Source organism: Triticum urartu, chromosome 5A (assembly GCF_056163025.1).
Source record: "Triticum urartu cultivar PI428250 chromosome 5A, HENAU_Tu73, whole genome shotgun sequence".
Lineage (NCBI taxonomy): Eukaryota > Viridiplantae > Streptophyta > Magnoliopsida > Poales > Poaceae > Triticum > Triticum urartu.
In genome coordinates this window covers 429,894,618-429,905,989 of record NC_141877.1, presented here as the reverse complement: position 1 = coordinate 429,905,989, position 11,372 = coordinate 429,894,618, and the positions used below count along the sequence as shown (strand labels likewise).

Here is an 11,372-nt window from a genome sequence, read left to right as displayed (position 1 = left end):
CTGGTTCTTCCAATCCAGCCCTGACCTGACGTGCCGTCCTCACCTCCACACAAAATTTGGGCCCGCGAGCCCCACCGGGCAGCCACCCACGAAGGCGCCCCTGTCGGCCGGCAATCATGCCACGGGACCCACCATTTGCGGGCCCCGCCACGTGGCACCAATCCGACCCGGGCGGCGCACGTCGCCCACTTTCCCCATTCGCGTCGCGTTCCCCCCTCCCCTCTTCTTCCCCCGAATCCCCAATCCCACGCTCCTCCCCCCTCCCCTCCCCTGGATCTCCTCCTCCCGCCCCGCCCCCACCTCCCCGCCCACGGGAGCCCCGCCGCCCCTCGCCGCTCGCCCGTGGGCCCCGCCGCCTCCCGCTCCGCCGCGCCACCCAGCTCCGAGGCTTCCAGGAAGGAGAGGGGAGGAGAAGCTCGAATCTTTGATGCCCGGCACCCGATGGCGACGCCGACCGTAGAGAAGCCCGACGGGGTGGAGATCCGCGAGGTGTGGGCGGAGAACCTCGAGGCCGAGTTCGCCGTGATCCGGGAGATCGTCGACGACTACCCCTACGTCGCCATGGACACCGAATTCCCCGGCGTCGTCTGCCGCCCGCTCGGCACCTTCAAGTCCAACGCCGACTTCAACTACGCCACGCTCAAGGCCAACGTCGACATGCTCAAGCTCATCCAGCTCGGCCTCACCTTCTCCGACGAGCGCGGCGGCCTCCCCGCCCTCGGCCCGGATGGCCGCCCCTGCGTCTGGCAGTTCAACTTCCGGGGCTTCGACCCGCGCACCGACGTCGCCGCCGCGGACTCCATCGACCTGCTGCGCCGCAGCGGGATCGACTTCGCCCGCCACGCCGCCGAGGGGGCCGACTCGCGCCGCTTCGCCGAGCTGCTCATGTCCTCCGGCGTCGTCCTCAACGCCGAGATCCACTGGGTCACCTTCCACAGCGGCTACGACTTCGGCTACTTGCTCAAGCTGCTCACCGGCTCCAACCTGCCGGACACCAGCTCCGGATTCTTCGACCTCATCAGGATTTACTTCCCCGTGATCTACGACATCAAACACCTGATGAGATTCTGCAATAGCCTCCACGGCGGGCTGAACAAGCTCGCTGAGCTGCTCGACGTCGAGCGGGTCGGGATCTGCCATCAGGCGGGCTCCGATTCTCTGCTCACCGCGCTCTCCTTCAACAAGCTCAAGGAGTCATACTTCGGCGGATTAACTGAGAAATATGCTGGTGTGTTGTATGGTCTAGGCACAGAGGGCGGGGAAACCACCTCTGTTCACTGAGTAATGGATAGTTAAATAAATGATGAACTATTTATGAGAGAAAGGAGAAACCTGTCTGGTGAATGTGTGATGCCTGATTATATCCTCTTGCTTGACACCGAAAAAGGTACCACTTTTCCCTCAATTGTGATACTCCTCAGTGAGTTTGTTTAGGTTAGATGACTGCGTTTTTGTTGTTTGATTTTGCGTGCTGAAGTTGATGGAATGATGAAACACCCTCTAGATACTGGTTAAAGTCCACCTATGCTGATTCTTCACACGTCCTCTAGAGTTACACACTTGATAGCAAAAAGAACACTTCTTTTTCATGTACTCCCTCCATCCCACACTATAAGATCGTTTTTCAAGCAAACATAGCTTGAAAAACAATCTTATATTGTGGGACGGAGGGAGTATACAGTGTTGATTGCTTACTGTTCTGTGTTCCGTTTGAGGAATCACCTACCCCTCTTCATGGGCTAACCATGGCAGTCAAGGACTCCAATTCTATCACTAGTTGGTTCAAGTTATCGTAGTATTACATAGGTCCATGCTTCCGTACCAATTGGGTTCTTTTTGGTATCGAAATTACCAAGGACTGTATTTTGTGAAGAGGGGAGATGACCAAAGTTTTTTCCCCCAGTCATGAGCTCAGACTCTGTGTCATAGACCAGGATAAGCTCAGCTGTTGTTCATATACATTGTCAGGATTCTGTTTAGCTTCATAATTAGCATTTAGCAAGGACTGTCTATTATGTAAAGAAGAGCAATCATACCGAAATAAGTCAAGAAACTTTCCCTAGAATTGATCCCAAGTCTCAACATCATGTACTTATGTACCAGGACCAGGTCAGTAGTCTGTCTGAGGATCAGAGGATGATTTCAGATCCTACCCTCTCTGGTAGTCTGGTCACACCCATCAATCCATCCTCTTCTTTGTTATCCTCTCTCGTTCAGTCATACACTTGGTAGTTTTGAGAGCGACCTCTCTAATTATGGTTATATAAATGAACTGTTGCTTTTTATTTTGACTTTTCTGAAGGCAAGGGCATCTTTTGTAAAAGCTTTTTTTGAAAGCGACCTCTTTCATTATGGTTACTGAAGTTCCGTGTGTTGGCTGTTCATTTTTGAATTGATTTATATTCATGGAGTGTTTCAGATAATTTTCATCCATTTCCTGTTAAAGCTTACATGTAGTTTGTAGTTTCTTCAGCAGTTCAGTACACTGATTTACACTGTTCTGTATTAAGTTAGTAGTTCAGCTGGTCAAGTACCTACCAACAAAATAATATCGAGTTTGAACTAAACTTTGACAGAACAGAAGTAGAATGCAGTCAGAGTGCCTATCAGTTAGCCAAGTGATACCAGTGCAACCTCCAAAATTAGTTAGAGAAGGTCCTTTCCTGGCCATTCCTATATGAATTGTGTTTGCATTGTGCTTTACAATTCCTGTTGATTACTAGTTTTATCATATTCTTCTTGCTTCTATTGCTCGTGTTGTATTGTCTTTCCTTACTGTAGATTGTTTGCCTGATACGCGGGGCTTCTCATTTTGCCTCAGTGCATAACCTCCGAGATAGGTTAGAGAAGTTCCTTTCCTGGTTACTTCTGTGTGGATCTCTGCATTTATACTTCACAGTTCTGACAATTACTAATTTCATCATATTCCCTTTGCTTCTCGTGCTCTTGGTGTATTGTCTTTTCTCACTGTAGATTGTTTGCCTGATGAGTTGGGCTCGTCAGTTCCTTGTAGTTACAATACTGAATATAGCTGACTGTATCTTGCGGGCTTTACCATTTTATGTAGGCGCCCCTCAATGGTTCAACGAGAGGCTTAAGCCTGGGGGCAACTCAGCTTTACTATGTACCATTCATTTATTTTCTGGCTGACAAGGGAATCTTCTCTTGATGCGTTTCTTGATCTGCAATTCGTTGGTTATGCTGACATTGACAGCTTTAGTGTGCCCAGCATTATACATCGGTACATACTCTGAATGTAGAGTTTGCAGCTTAACATCTCCCCTGTTTTAGTTTTACAATGCAGGTCTCTGTGTTTCTATGCAAACTCTTGGTATGTTTGCTTGGCTTAAAGAAATAGATTCAAAATTCACCAGAGCTGAATTGGGATCATCAATATTGCTTTGCATCTCTGGTGTCTCTCCGATATTAGTTGCTCACTATTTCAATCTGGTATTTTCGTCCGTCTTAAAGAAGCAGCTTCAAAGTTCACCAGAGCTGAACTGGGCAGCAATATTGCTCTGCAATTCTGGTGTCTCCCAGATACTAGTTGTTCACTGATTTGATCTGGTCCTTTTGCTTTTCTTGAAGAAATAGCTTTGAGTTCACCAGAGCTGAATTGTGATCAGTGATATTGCTTTACAACTCTGGTGTCTCAGGCATTAATTATTAAATAGTAGTTAGATATTGTTCTTCTCCTGGTAATTTCTTTGCGTGAATTGTCCTTGCATTTGTGCCTTAATTATTCTGATGATCACTATTTTTTCATGTTCCCTTTAATTCTCTTGCTCTTGTTGTAGTGTTTTTGCTTATTGTATGTGCCTGAATAGTGCCTCCCTTTTGAACGATAATAATATCATGGGGGTTCTCAGTTCTTTGGAGTACATCAGGCATATTGCAGCTATGGTATTCTGTCTTTAAAATGTGGTTCACTGAATCTTGTGTATGTGGCAGTATGTAGCCTTTTGTAATTTTGCTTGTATTGCCGTGTCGTGTGTTTAATGGTGTGCTATCTGGCAAGTGAATCTTCGCTTGAGGTCTTCCTTATTTTGCAATGTGATGGTTATCCTGACGGCAATATGTTGATACAATAGTGTGAGTGCGAGTGTGAGTGTGCAGCTGAACATCTTATCTATTTAAATTTTACAACACACGTATTTCTGTGGTTTTTACGTGGACTCTTATTTTTCATTTGATTCGTTAAAGAAATAGCTGCAAAATCCACAAGACCTGAATTGGAATCGCCAATATTGTTTCACAGCAATAGTTTGTCTCAGCACAAAGGATATAATACATGTCGGTAATCTGAACCCAGTTCGCCGTGATTTCCAGTAGCTAATTTTGGGTTTCTATTCATGCATTCTTCAATGTTTTTTCTGGCTTGATCTTTGTTTTACTTCCGAGAACATATTTGCTGCTTGATTCTGCTTGTCGTGGATTACCGCTGCATCTACTGTATAATACCTGTTGGTGCCATTCCATTTTAGGAGGTTTCGCCTTGTGGTTGCATATACGCAAAAACATGTTGCTTTGCTGCAAATAGCTCGCGTGGATATTTATTTGTATGATCGTCTGTTCCGTTTGAAATTGGTTGGTGCATCCTATATGTGAGACCTGTTAGTTTATGCCCGTGTAGTTTGCAAGTTGTGACCGATGTTTTACCGCGTAAAATGCCATTTTGAGTTCTTTTTATTTTGAGCAAACGAGGGGGATTTCCCTCTGATTTCATTAGAGAAACCATCGCACGAGAACGAGTTCAAGTAGCAGCACCTTACACACACCAAAGATAAGTTCTAACCATAGACAGCTATCCGCCCTAGGGGTCACTGGCAATAGAAGTTCTACCATCTTTTATCCTAAGCCACAAGTGGCAGAGATAGAGGAGGACGCAACCCCAAATCGAAGACAAGCAGCTACCAAAAAAACTTCATCCTTCCAGTCGTAGGACTCCGGGTCTCCATCCTTGCAATGCTTTGAAATTTCATTTGCTACTCGCTCGATTAGCTTTGCCCTCAAACATCAATAGTCTTTGGTCTGGGTTTTTTATCTGTAAAACAAACCAATCCACAATCCAATTGCACGAAGTTTTACTAGAGTCACTGGATCATTATTTTTTGTTGTCATGAAAGACCATCATTTCTGCATTTTCAAATGGACCAGAACAAGGCAGAGGTTCCAATTAAGATTAGTTTTTTTCTCTATCTTATTGAAAGCTCTGACCCATGTTCCCAGGCACTCATCTAATTCATTCAGGGTTGTTTTCAGATTAAATGAACATTTTACCAAGCTCCAAAGGAGTCTAGCAGCAGAACAAGTGAAAAATAGATGATCTATGGTCTCATCCTGTCCACATTACACACAATCCTGCCTCCCTCGCCATCCTTTCTTGAGTAGATTGTCCTTAGTTAAAATACTTTTCCTAGCGATGAGCCAAAAGAACATTTTGATTTTTTGCTGGCATTTTGATCTGCGAGAGAAATTTATGTGGGAAGTCCACGTCAGTTTTAACCAAGGAGGTATAGTGATCTGACAGAAAATTGTTTATTTGTCGTCAGCATCCATTGGGGCTGATCTTTTCCATCAGACATTCTTATCCTCTCACATCTCAGTTTCAAACTGTTTCATAGGGAAATTTTATCCCCAGAAAGGTTTCTTCTGAAATTAAATCCAGCCCATCCCCTAGTGATGGCCTTAGCCACCGAAATGCCATGGTTAAGATTAATATAATATAGGCTGGGATAGGCCTCCTTCAGGCCTTGTTCGGTTGACGTGGTTAGATTCCACGACTGGTTTCTAACCTTCTAGGGATTGGGTGATCCCCTGCTTGTCACCCAACCCTCGTTGTTCTTCATCCACATGAATCCCTATGACGATAACCTGTTCGGTTACTCACTTTCTATGTTCTCCGTAAGCACATCAGGTCAGATCGAGAGGAGATGGGAAAGAGGAGGGGGAGAGGAGAAGAAGGAGAAGAGGCTTACCGGATGGGAGATAAGGAAGGGGTGGGGAAGTATGCACGATGGCTGCGTCGCCGCTATCGGCGCCGCCGAATCGAGAGAGAGAGAGAGAGAGATAGGGGCTAACCGAACAAGGCCTAAGGAGGTCAGACTCGTGAACAATCGCTTGGCAGCTTCAAAGTAATTTCTCACCATACGGTTCAGATCATCAGGCACCTTCAAAGAAATTTTGAAAAGGAAAAAAAAAACTGTCTTTCAATTGCTCTAGTTCCGAGCTTTGTTTGTCGGTGGCGCCAAAGCTGAGCATGATCTCGTTTGTCAATTCGCCTGTGTAGTGCCCTCTGTTTCCGGTCCGCCACAGTGAGGTTCCGGCCCGATCTGTCGGTTTTTCACCGGCGTGCCGTTCTTCTCGTGCCGCCAACTGTTTGATTTGCAATGTTTCTCAGCACAGCAAAGCCGTGCTCAGTTCCTGTCTGTTTGACCATGGCAGTTCAGGCGCCGGCCGAACACTCTGACCGCTCGCCGGGGGGTCCGTTTCGCTTTGACACGCTGACGGAGCCGAGCGGTGGCGTCGGTCGCCGTGGCAGACAGTCTCAGGTCGCTCCCACGACGCGCGGCCCCCGGCGGAATGAATAATGGCGTTCTCCTCTGCCTGAGCCTCTCGATCACCGACGCCGCCCCATTTACGCTTGGATTGACACATGCGCGCTGCCTGCCTCCATCCCCTGCACGCCAATGGCAATGGAAGATATCGTCGTGTCGTGGGATGGCTCAGCCTTAGGCCAACTTCACCGCGCGCCTCCATCTTGTCCGGTGCGTTCGTTTGAAATAGAACAGACGAATACTGCGGCTCCAAACGAACAAATATTCGGATTCTGTCCGTTTTCGATCTATCCCCGGCCAAACTTGTGCCGAGTTTGGGGTAAAACGAACATCGTGCGGACGGGCTTGCTGCACGTCCTTGTCCTCTCGTGACCTGCCTGTCGGAGACACTAGCAGTCCCTTCGCTTCCAACGCCTTCACCCCCTCTCCCCGCCCCGCCCCGCCATCGACGCCGCCGCTATTCTCCGGCCGTCTCTTCACCGCGCAGCCGCCGACCATCCATACCAAACCACGCCTGACATGGTCGTCACCACGCCAGCGCTTTCGCTGTAGTTTTGGCCGTCGATCGGAGGAGGTTTGGCCGTCGCCGTCGTTACCGGTGGCAGAGGGGATATGACTGCCGGCGACGTACCACGGTGGCCGCGGCAGCTTTCGAAGAGAGCTCCAGAGCAGCCAGTAGCCGGCCGGCAACCACCCCTGCTGAGTCGAGGTGAACGTCGCGGCCTCTTTGCCACCACGACCGCAAGGTGTTCGACACTTTGCCCACAAAGATATGGACAATGGAATGAGTTTTTCTTCCACCACTTCATTTGTTCATCGGACGATTCGTCGTCGGATGATGAAGATCTTGTGGTGGCTGCACTGGTCGTTCACGACCACATTCAACGGCAGCTACCTCGGTACAGGGGGTCAGTCCCTGGCCGTGCTCCCAACCTGAACCGCAATAGGGAGAGAGGCCATGCCCTGCTCTATGTCGATTACTTTTTCAACACCCCGCTCTTCAAGCCGGATAAATTCCGTCGCCGTTTTCGAATGGCAAGGCATGTGTTCAATCGCATCCGAGAGGGAGTGGTTGCTCATGACCCATACTTCAAGTGCAAGACGGATGCCCTTGGCAAGCTTGGATTCTCCTTTTACCAGAAATGCACCACGGCCATCCGCATGCTTGCATATGGAATTCCAGGCGATCTGATGCATGAGTATGTGCGTATGAGTGAGACAACATGTCTGATGTCAATGTACAAGTTCTGCCAGGCTATGATCGAGGTGTTTGGCCCTGAGTACTTGAGGCAGCCAACTGCCGCTGATACAAAGAGATTGTTGGCGACCAACGCAGCTAGAGGCTTCCCAGGCATGCTTGGCAGTATAGATTGTATGCACTGGGAGTGGAAGAACTGTCCATTTGCTTGGCAGGGCCAGTACAAGGGGTATGTCAAGGCGTGCACTGTCATATTAGAAGCGGTGGCTTCGCAGGATCTTTAGATATGGCATTCTTTCTTCGGCATGGCAGGTTCTCACAAATGATATCAACGTGCTACAGCGTTCTCCAGTCTTCGCAAGGCTTGCAGAAGGCCACTCCCCACCTGTCAACTTTGAGATCAACGGCCACCAGTACAACAAGGGATACTATCTAGCTGATGGTATATATCCTCAGTGGTCAACTTTTGTGAAGACAATCTCGAAACCCCAAGGTGAGAAGAGAAAGAGATTTGCCCAAATGCAAGAGAGTGCTAGAAAGGATGTAGAACGTGTTTTTGGTGTGCTTCAATCCCGGTGGGGTATCGTTCGAAACCCTGCACTGTCATGGGATGAAACGAAGCTTTGGGAGGTGATGACTGCTTGTGTGATCATGCACAACATGATCGTCGAGGACGAGCGTGATGAGAGTATCTTCGACCAAGGATTTAATTATCAAGGTGAAAATATTGAGCCCCTGCACCAAGAACCGATCACATTTGAACAGTTTGTCCAATTCCACCGTGAACTGCATGATTGGCATACTCATTTGGATTTTTAAAATGACTTGGTTGAGCACGTGTGGGATCATATTGGCAACCAATAGATGTATTGCTTCATTTTATGTTCAATTAAGACAATTTCGATTTGGTTGTAAAACTATTTTATTAGAGACAATTTCAATTGGGTTGTAAAATTATTTTTATTTTTAGACAAATATTTGAACGTGCAAACTGGTTTTGATATGAAAATATGAGCATTTTTTGTCCTGACGGATAGGATGGGGCAAAAGGATGCGGCCGCGCGCTGCACGCACGGCCACCGCATCCTAAAATAGAGCCAAATACGACTTCATCTCCTTACTCAAAAGGGACAAAATCCGATCAAACCAGACGTTCGTGTGAGCTGGGGCGGTGGAGTGGGTCTTATCGGCTGAGGCATGCACGCGCGGTGCGCGATTGCATGGGCCGGCTTGATTCGCTGGGCTCGCCGGTGTCGGTGCGCGCGGTGAGGTAGGTCGGCAGGGTGGACCCTCTCGCTCCCGCGGTGCAGGGCGTGCAGCAAATGTGCTGTGGCTCGGAAGTCAATATGGTCATATGCCAGTACGGCGGTGCTAAATGAGTGAGGGATACAGGGCTGACTGCGGTCGGTCGCTCACTCACTTTGCGTGGTCGGGAGGGCAGCGCCAGCCTGACTGGCGATTCCTGGGAGTGCAGAGCCATTTCACTTTTCGGTATCCGTGCACTGGCTCCTCACCTGATTCTGCCGTGCTCTTCTGCATGCTCGTGCTGGTCTTTTGGAAGGGACCTTCGTTGACCGAGCTGCGACCGCGTGAGAATTGACAACACTGATTTGTTGAAAAGTTGACCCAAAAACGACTTGACCGTATTGAAAAGTTAAGCAAATGTAACTCCTGCTCGGCGCCACGTCTAAGACTAGCTACAGTGGGAGTAACTTCAGCAGTAACTTTAAGTCTAACTCAGCAAATTTGTCTATGTGGCACTGAGTTAATGAAGAGAGAGATAGTTCTAGTAACTTAGCTAGTTACTGTAACATCACATGTCCAAATGAAGTATGAGTCTATAACCTAATAGATGGAGCTTTGCATGACACCACACCTACATTACTACCCACTATGAAGGTAGTAACATAGTCTAGGGATATGTGTATGTTACTAGTGTATATTACTTTCCATTGTGGCTAGTCTAAAGACCCTCGGCGATATTTTATGAACTGAACGACGTTTCGGGTGTTGATCTCTAAGCTTATTGTCGACCTGAATGAGGCTCAACAGATGACGGAAAGTATGTCAGCTCCGCAGTTTTTGGAGCTGAGCCTCAAACTGAATGAATGACGCTCAACAGATGTTTTTACTCTGTTTCAACATTGCCAAGGATTTTATTCAATACGAAGGTAAGAGATTTGCCTCGTCGATTAGTGAAGCAACCTGTCAAGGATTATGCCATTCTCTTTACGCCTCTTGTTTTTTTTTTCACTTAGATGCATGTCAATCACCTGAAAACGGAATTCGGGTCGATTTGGTGGAGAAGAAAGCAATAGCCACAGAGCACCGAAGTATGTTTCATGTTGTCTATCTTAGGGTGCGGGGGGAAGAAGCTACCTTCTTGTCTATCGTAGGGTGCAGGGGGGAGCAATTGCCCCCTTTTCTATCTTAGGGGTGGGGGTGGTGCAGGTTCGCCAGGGAATTTCAAGGGGTTTGCCGGTTTAGAGGAATGGCCGGCGACGGCGGCGGCAACGCGACGACGGCGAGAGGTGGATGAGTGGGCGGGGCGGCTAGGCTGGTGCGCGGGAGCGCCGTCGGCCAGGCGGATGGAAGCAGGCGGCCCGACCGGTGGTGGTAGGCGGCAGGAGAAAGGAGAACCCGAGCGGTTGTGATATGTTTTTTTCTGAAAGGAAACTGCTGGAGGAAGAAGACGTAATCTGGAACGAACTTCTTTTTATCTAACGGTTCACCTTGATCTGGGCAAAATTGACTGACAAAAAAAAACCCAGTCAACTAGCTTCTAGCCATCCCCTTTGTTTTTCTTTTATTTTTAGAAAAAGGACCAAATTTGTTATAAAGATTCACCGAAAGTAAAAAAGCACCTCAAACATAATAAAAATTACATCGAGGTCCATGAACCACCGAACGACCATTGCCGCCGCCAGAATGAGCCGCCGCCGCGCCTAAACCTGAGCCGGTCTGACTTTGTCGATGATAGCTGGGAAGTCTTCGTGCACGTGACCCTAAGGACCAACGCCCTGAAGCCACAGTCGTCGCCTTTGAATCCTTGAATCGACCTAAAGAACCTAACACCAAATATCACTGTTGCGTATGCACTACGAGAAATCCTAACCTCACCGCCGAAAGGAGCTAGCACGAATCCACGCCAGACCTCCGTCTAATTCGTTTCAATGAACAAATTTGAGAGGGATCAGAGCCTCAAAGACTGGCTTGATGAAGGAGCGCCGCCATCTGTCCAAATGCTGGCGCCACCGCGAGGACTAAAACGTCTATCTACTAGTTGGAGTCGAGATAGATTATAAAATAAGCACAAGGCAATTCATTCACGAACCACGACAGTCGATCTTAATCTACGGTAGTTTTTGGCTGAGCTTTTCACAAAAGGTTCATCTTTGTTGATTCTGATTGCATAACATGATACAGTACAGTACCTGTATTCATCATAAGCTCAGGTCCTGGGCGTCGTGCTTGGTCGGCACGAGCTTGTGGACTCTCCGAGGAGCGGGGCATCCGGCAAGGACGTTGCACGCGTCGTGGCATCTCTTTCCCTGAGCTGTTCAACACATGCCCACTGCCCAGCGGTCTGCTCCTTGGTGCCGCTGTCCAGTTCAGGC

The 11,372-nt window shown here is 48.3% G+C and overlaps 2 protein-coding genes across 2 annotated transcripts; both read left to right on the top strand.

The window, feature by feature from the left end:
* Nucleotides 1–241: 241 nt before the first annotated feature.
* Nucleotides 242–1,361, top strand: LOC125509463 (putative CCR4-associated factor 1 homolog 7). The gene has a single exon (XM_048674448.2). The coding sequence runs from the start codon at nt 442–444 to the stop codon at nt 1,279–1,281; it is 840 nt and encodes a 279-aa protein (XP_048530405.1). The 5' UTR covers nt 242–441; the 3' UTR covers nt 1,282–1,361.
* A 6,228-nt stretch (nt 1,362–7,589) lies between these two features.
* LOC147971759 (uncharacterized) lies at nt 7,590–8,574 on the top strand. The gene is made up of 2 exons (XM_087524106.1): nt 7,590–8,003; nt 8,068–8,574. Exons 1-2 carry the CDS (start codon nt 7,590–7,592, stop codon nt 8,572–8,574), a joined length of 921 nt encoding a protein of 306 aa, XP_087380232.1.
* The last annotated feature ends 2,798 nt before the right edge of the window (nt 8,575–11,372 follow it).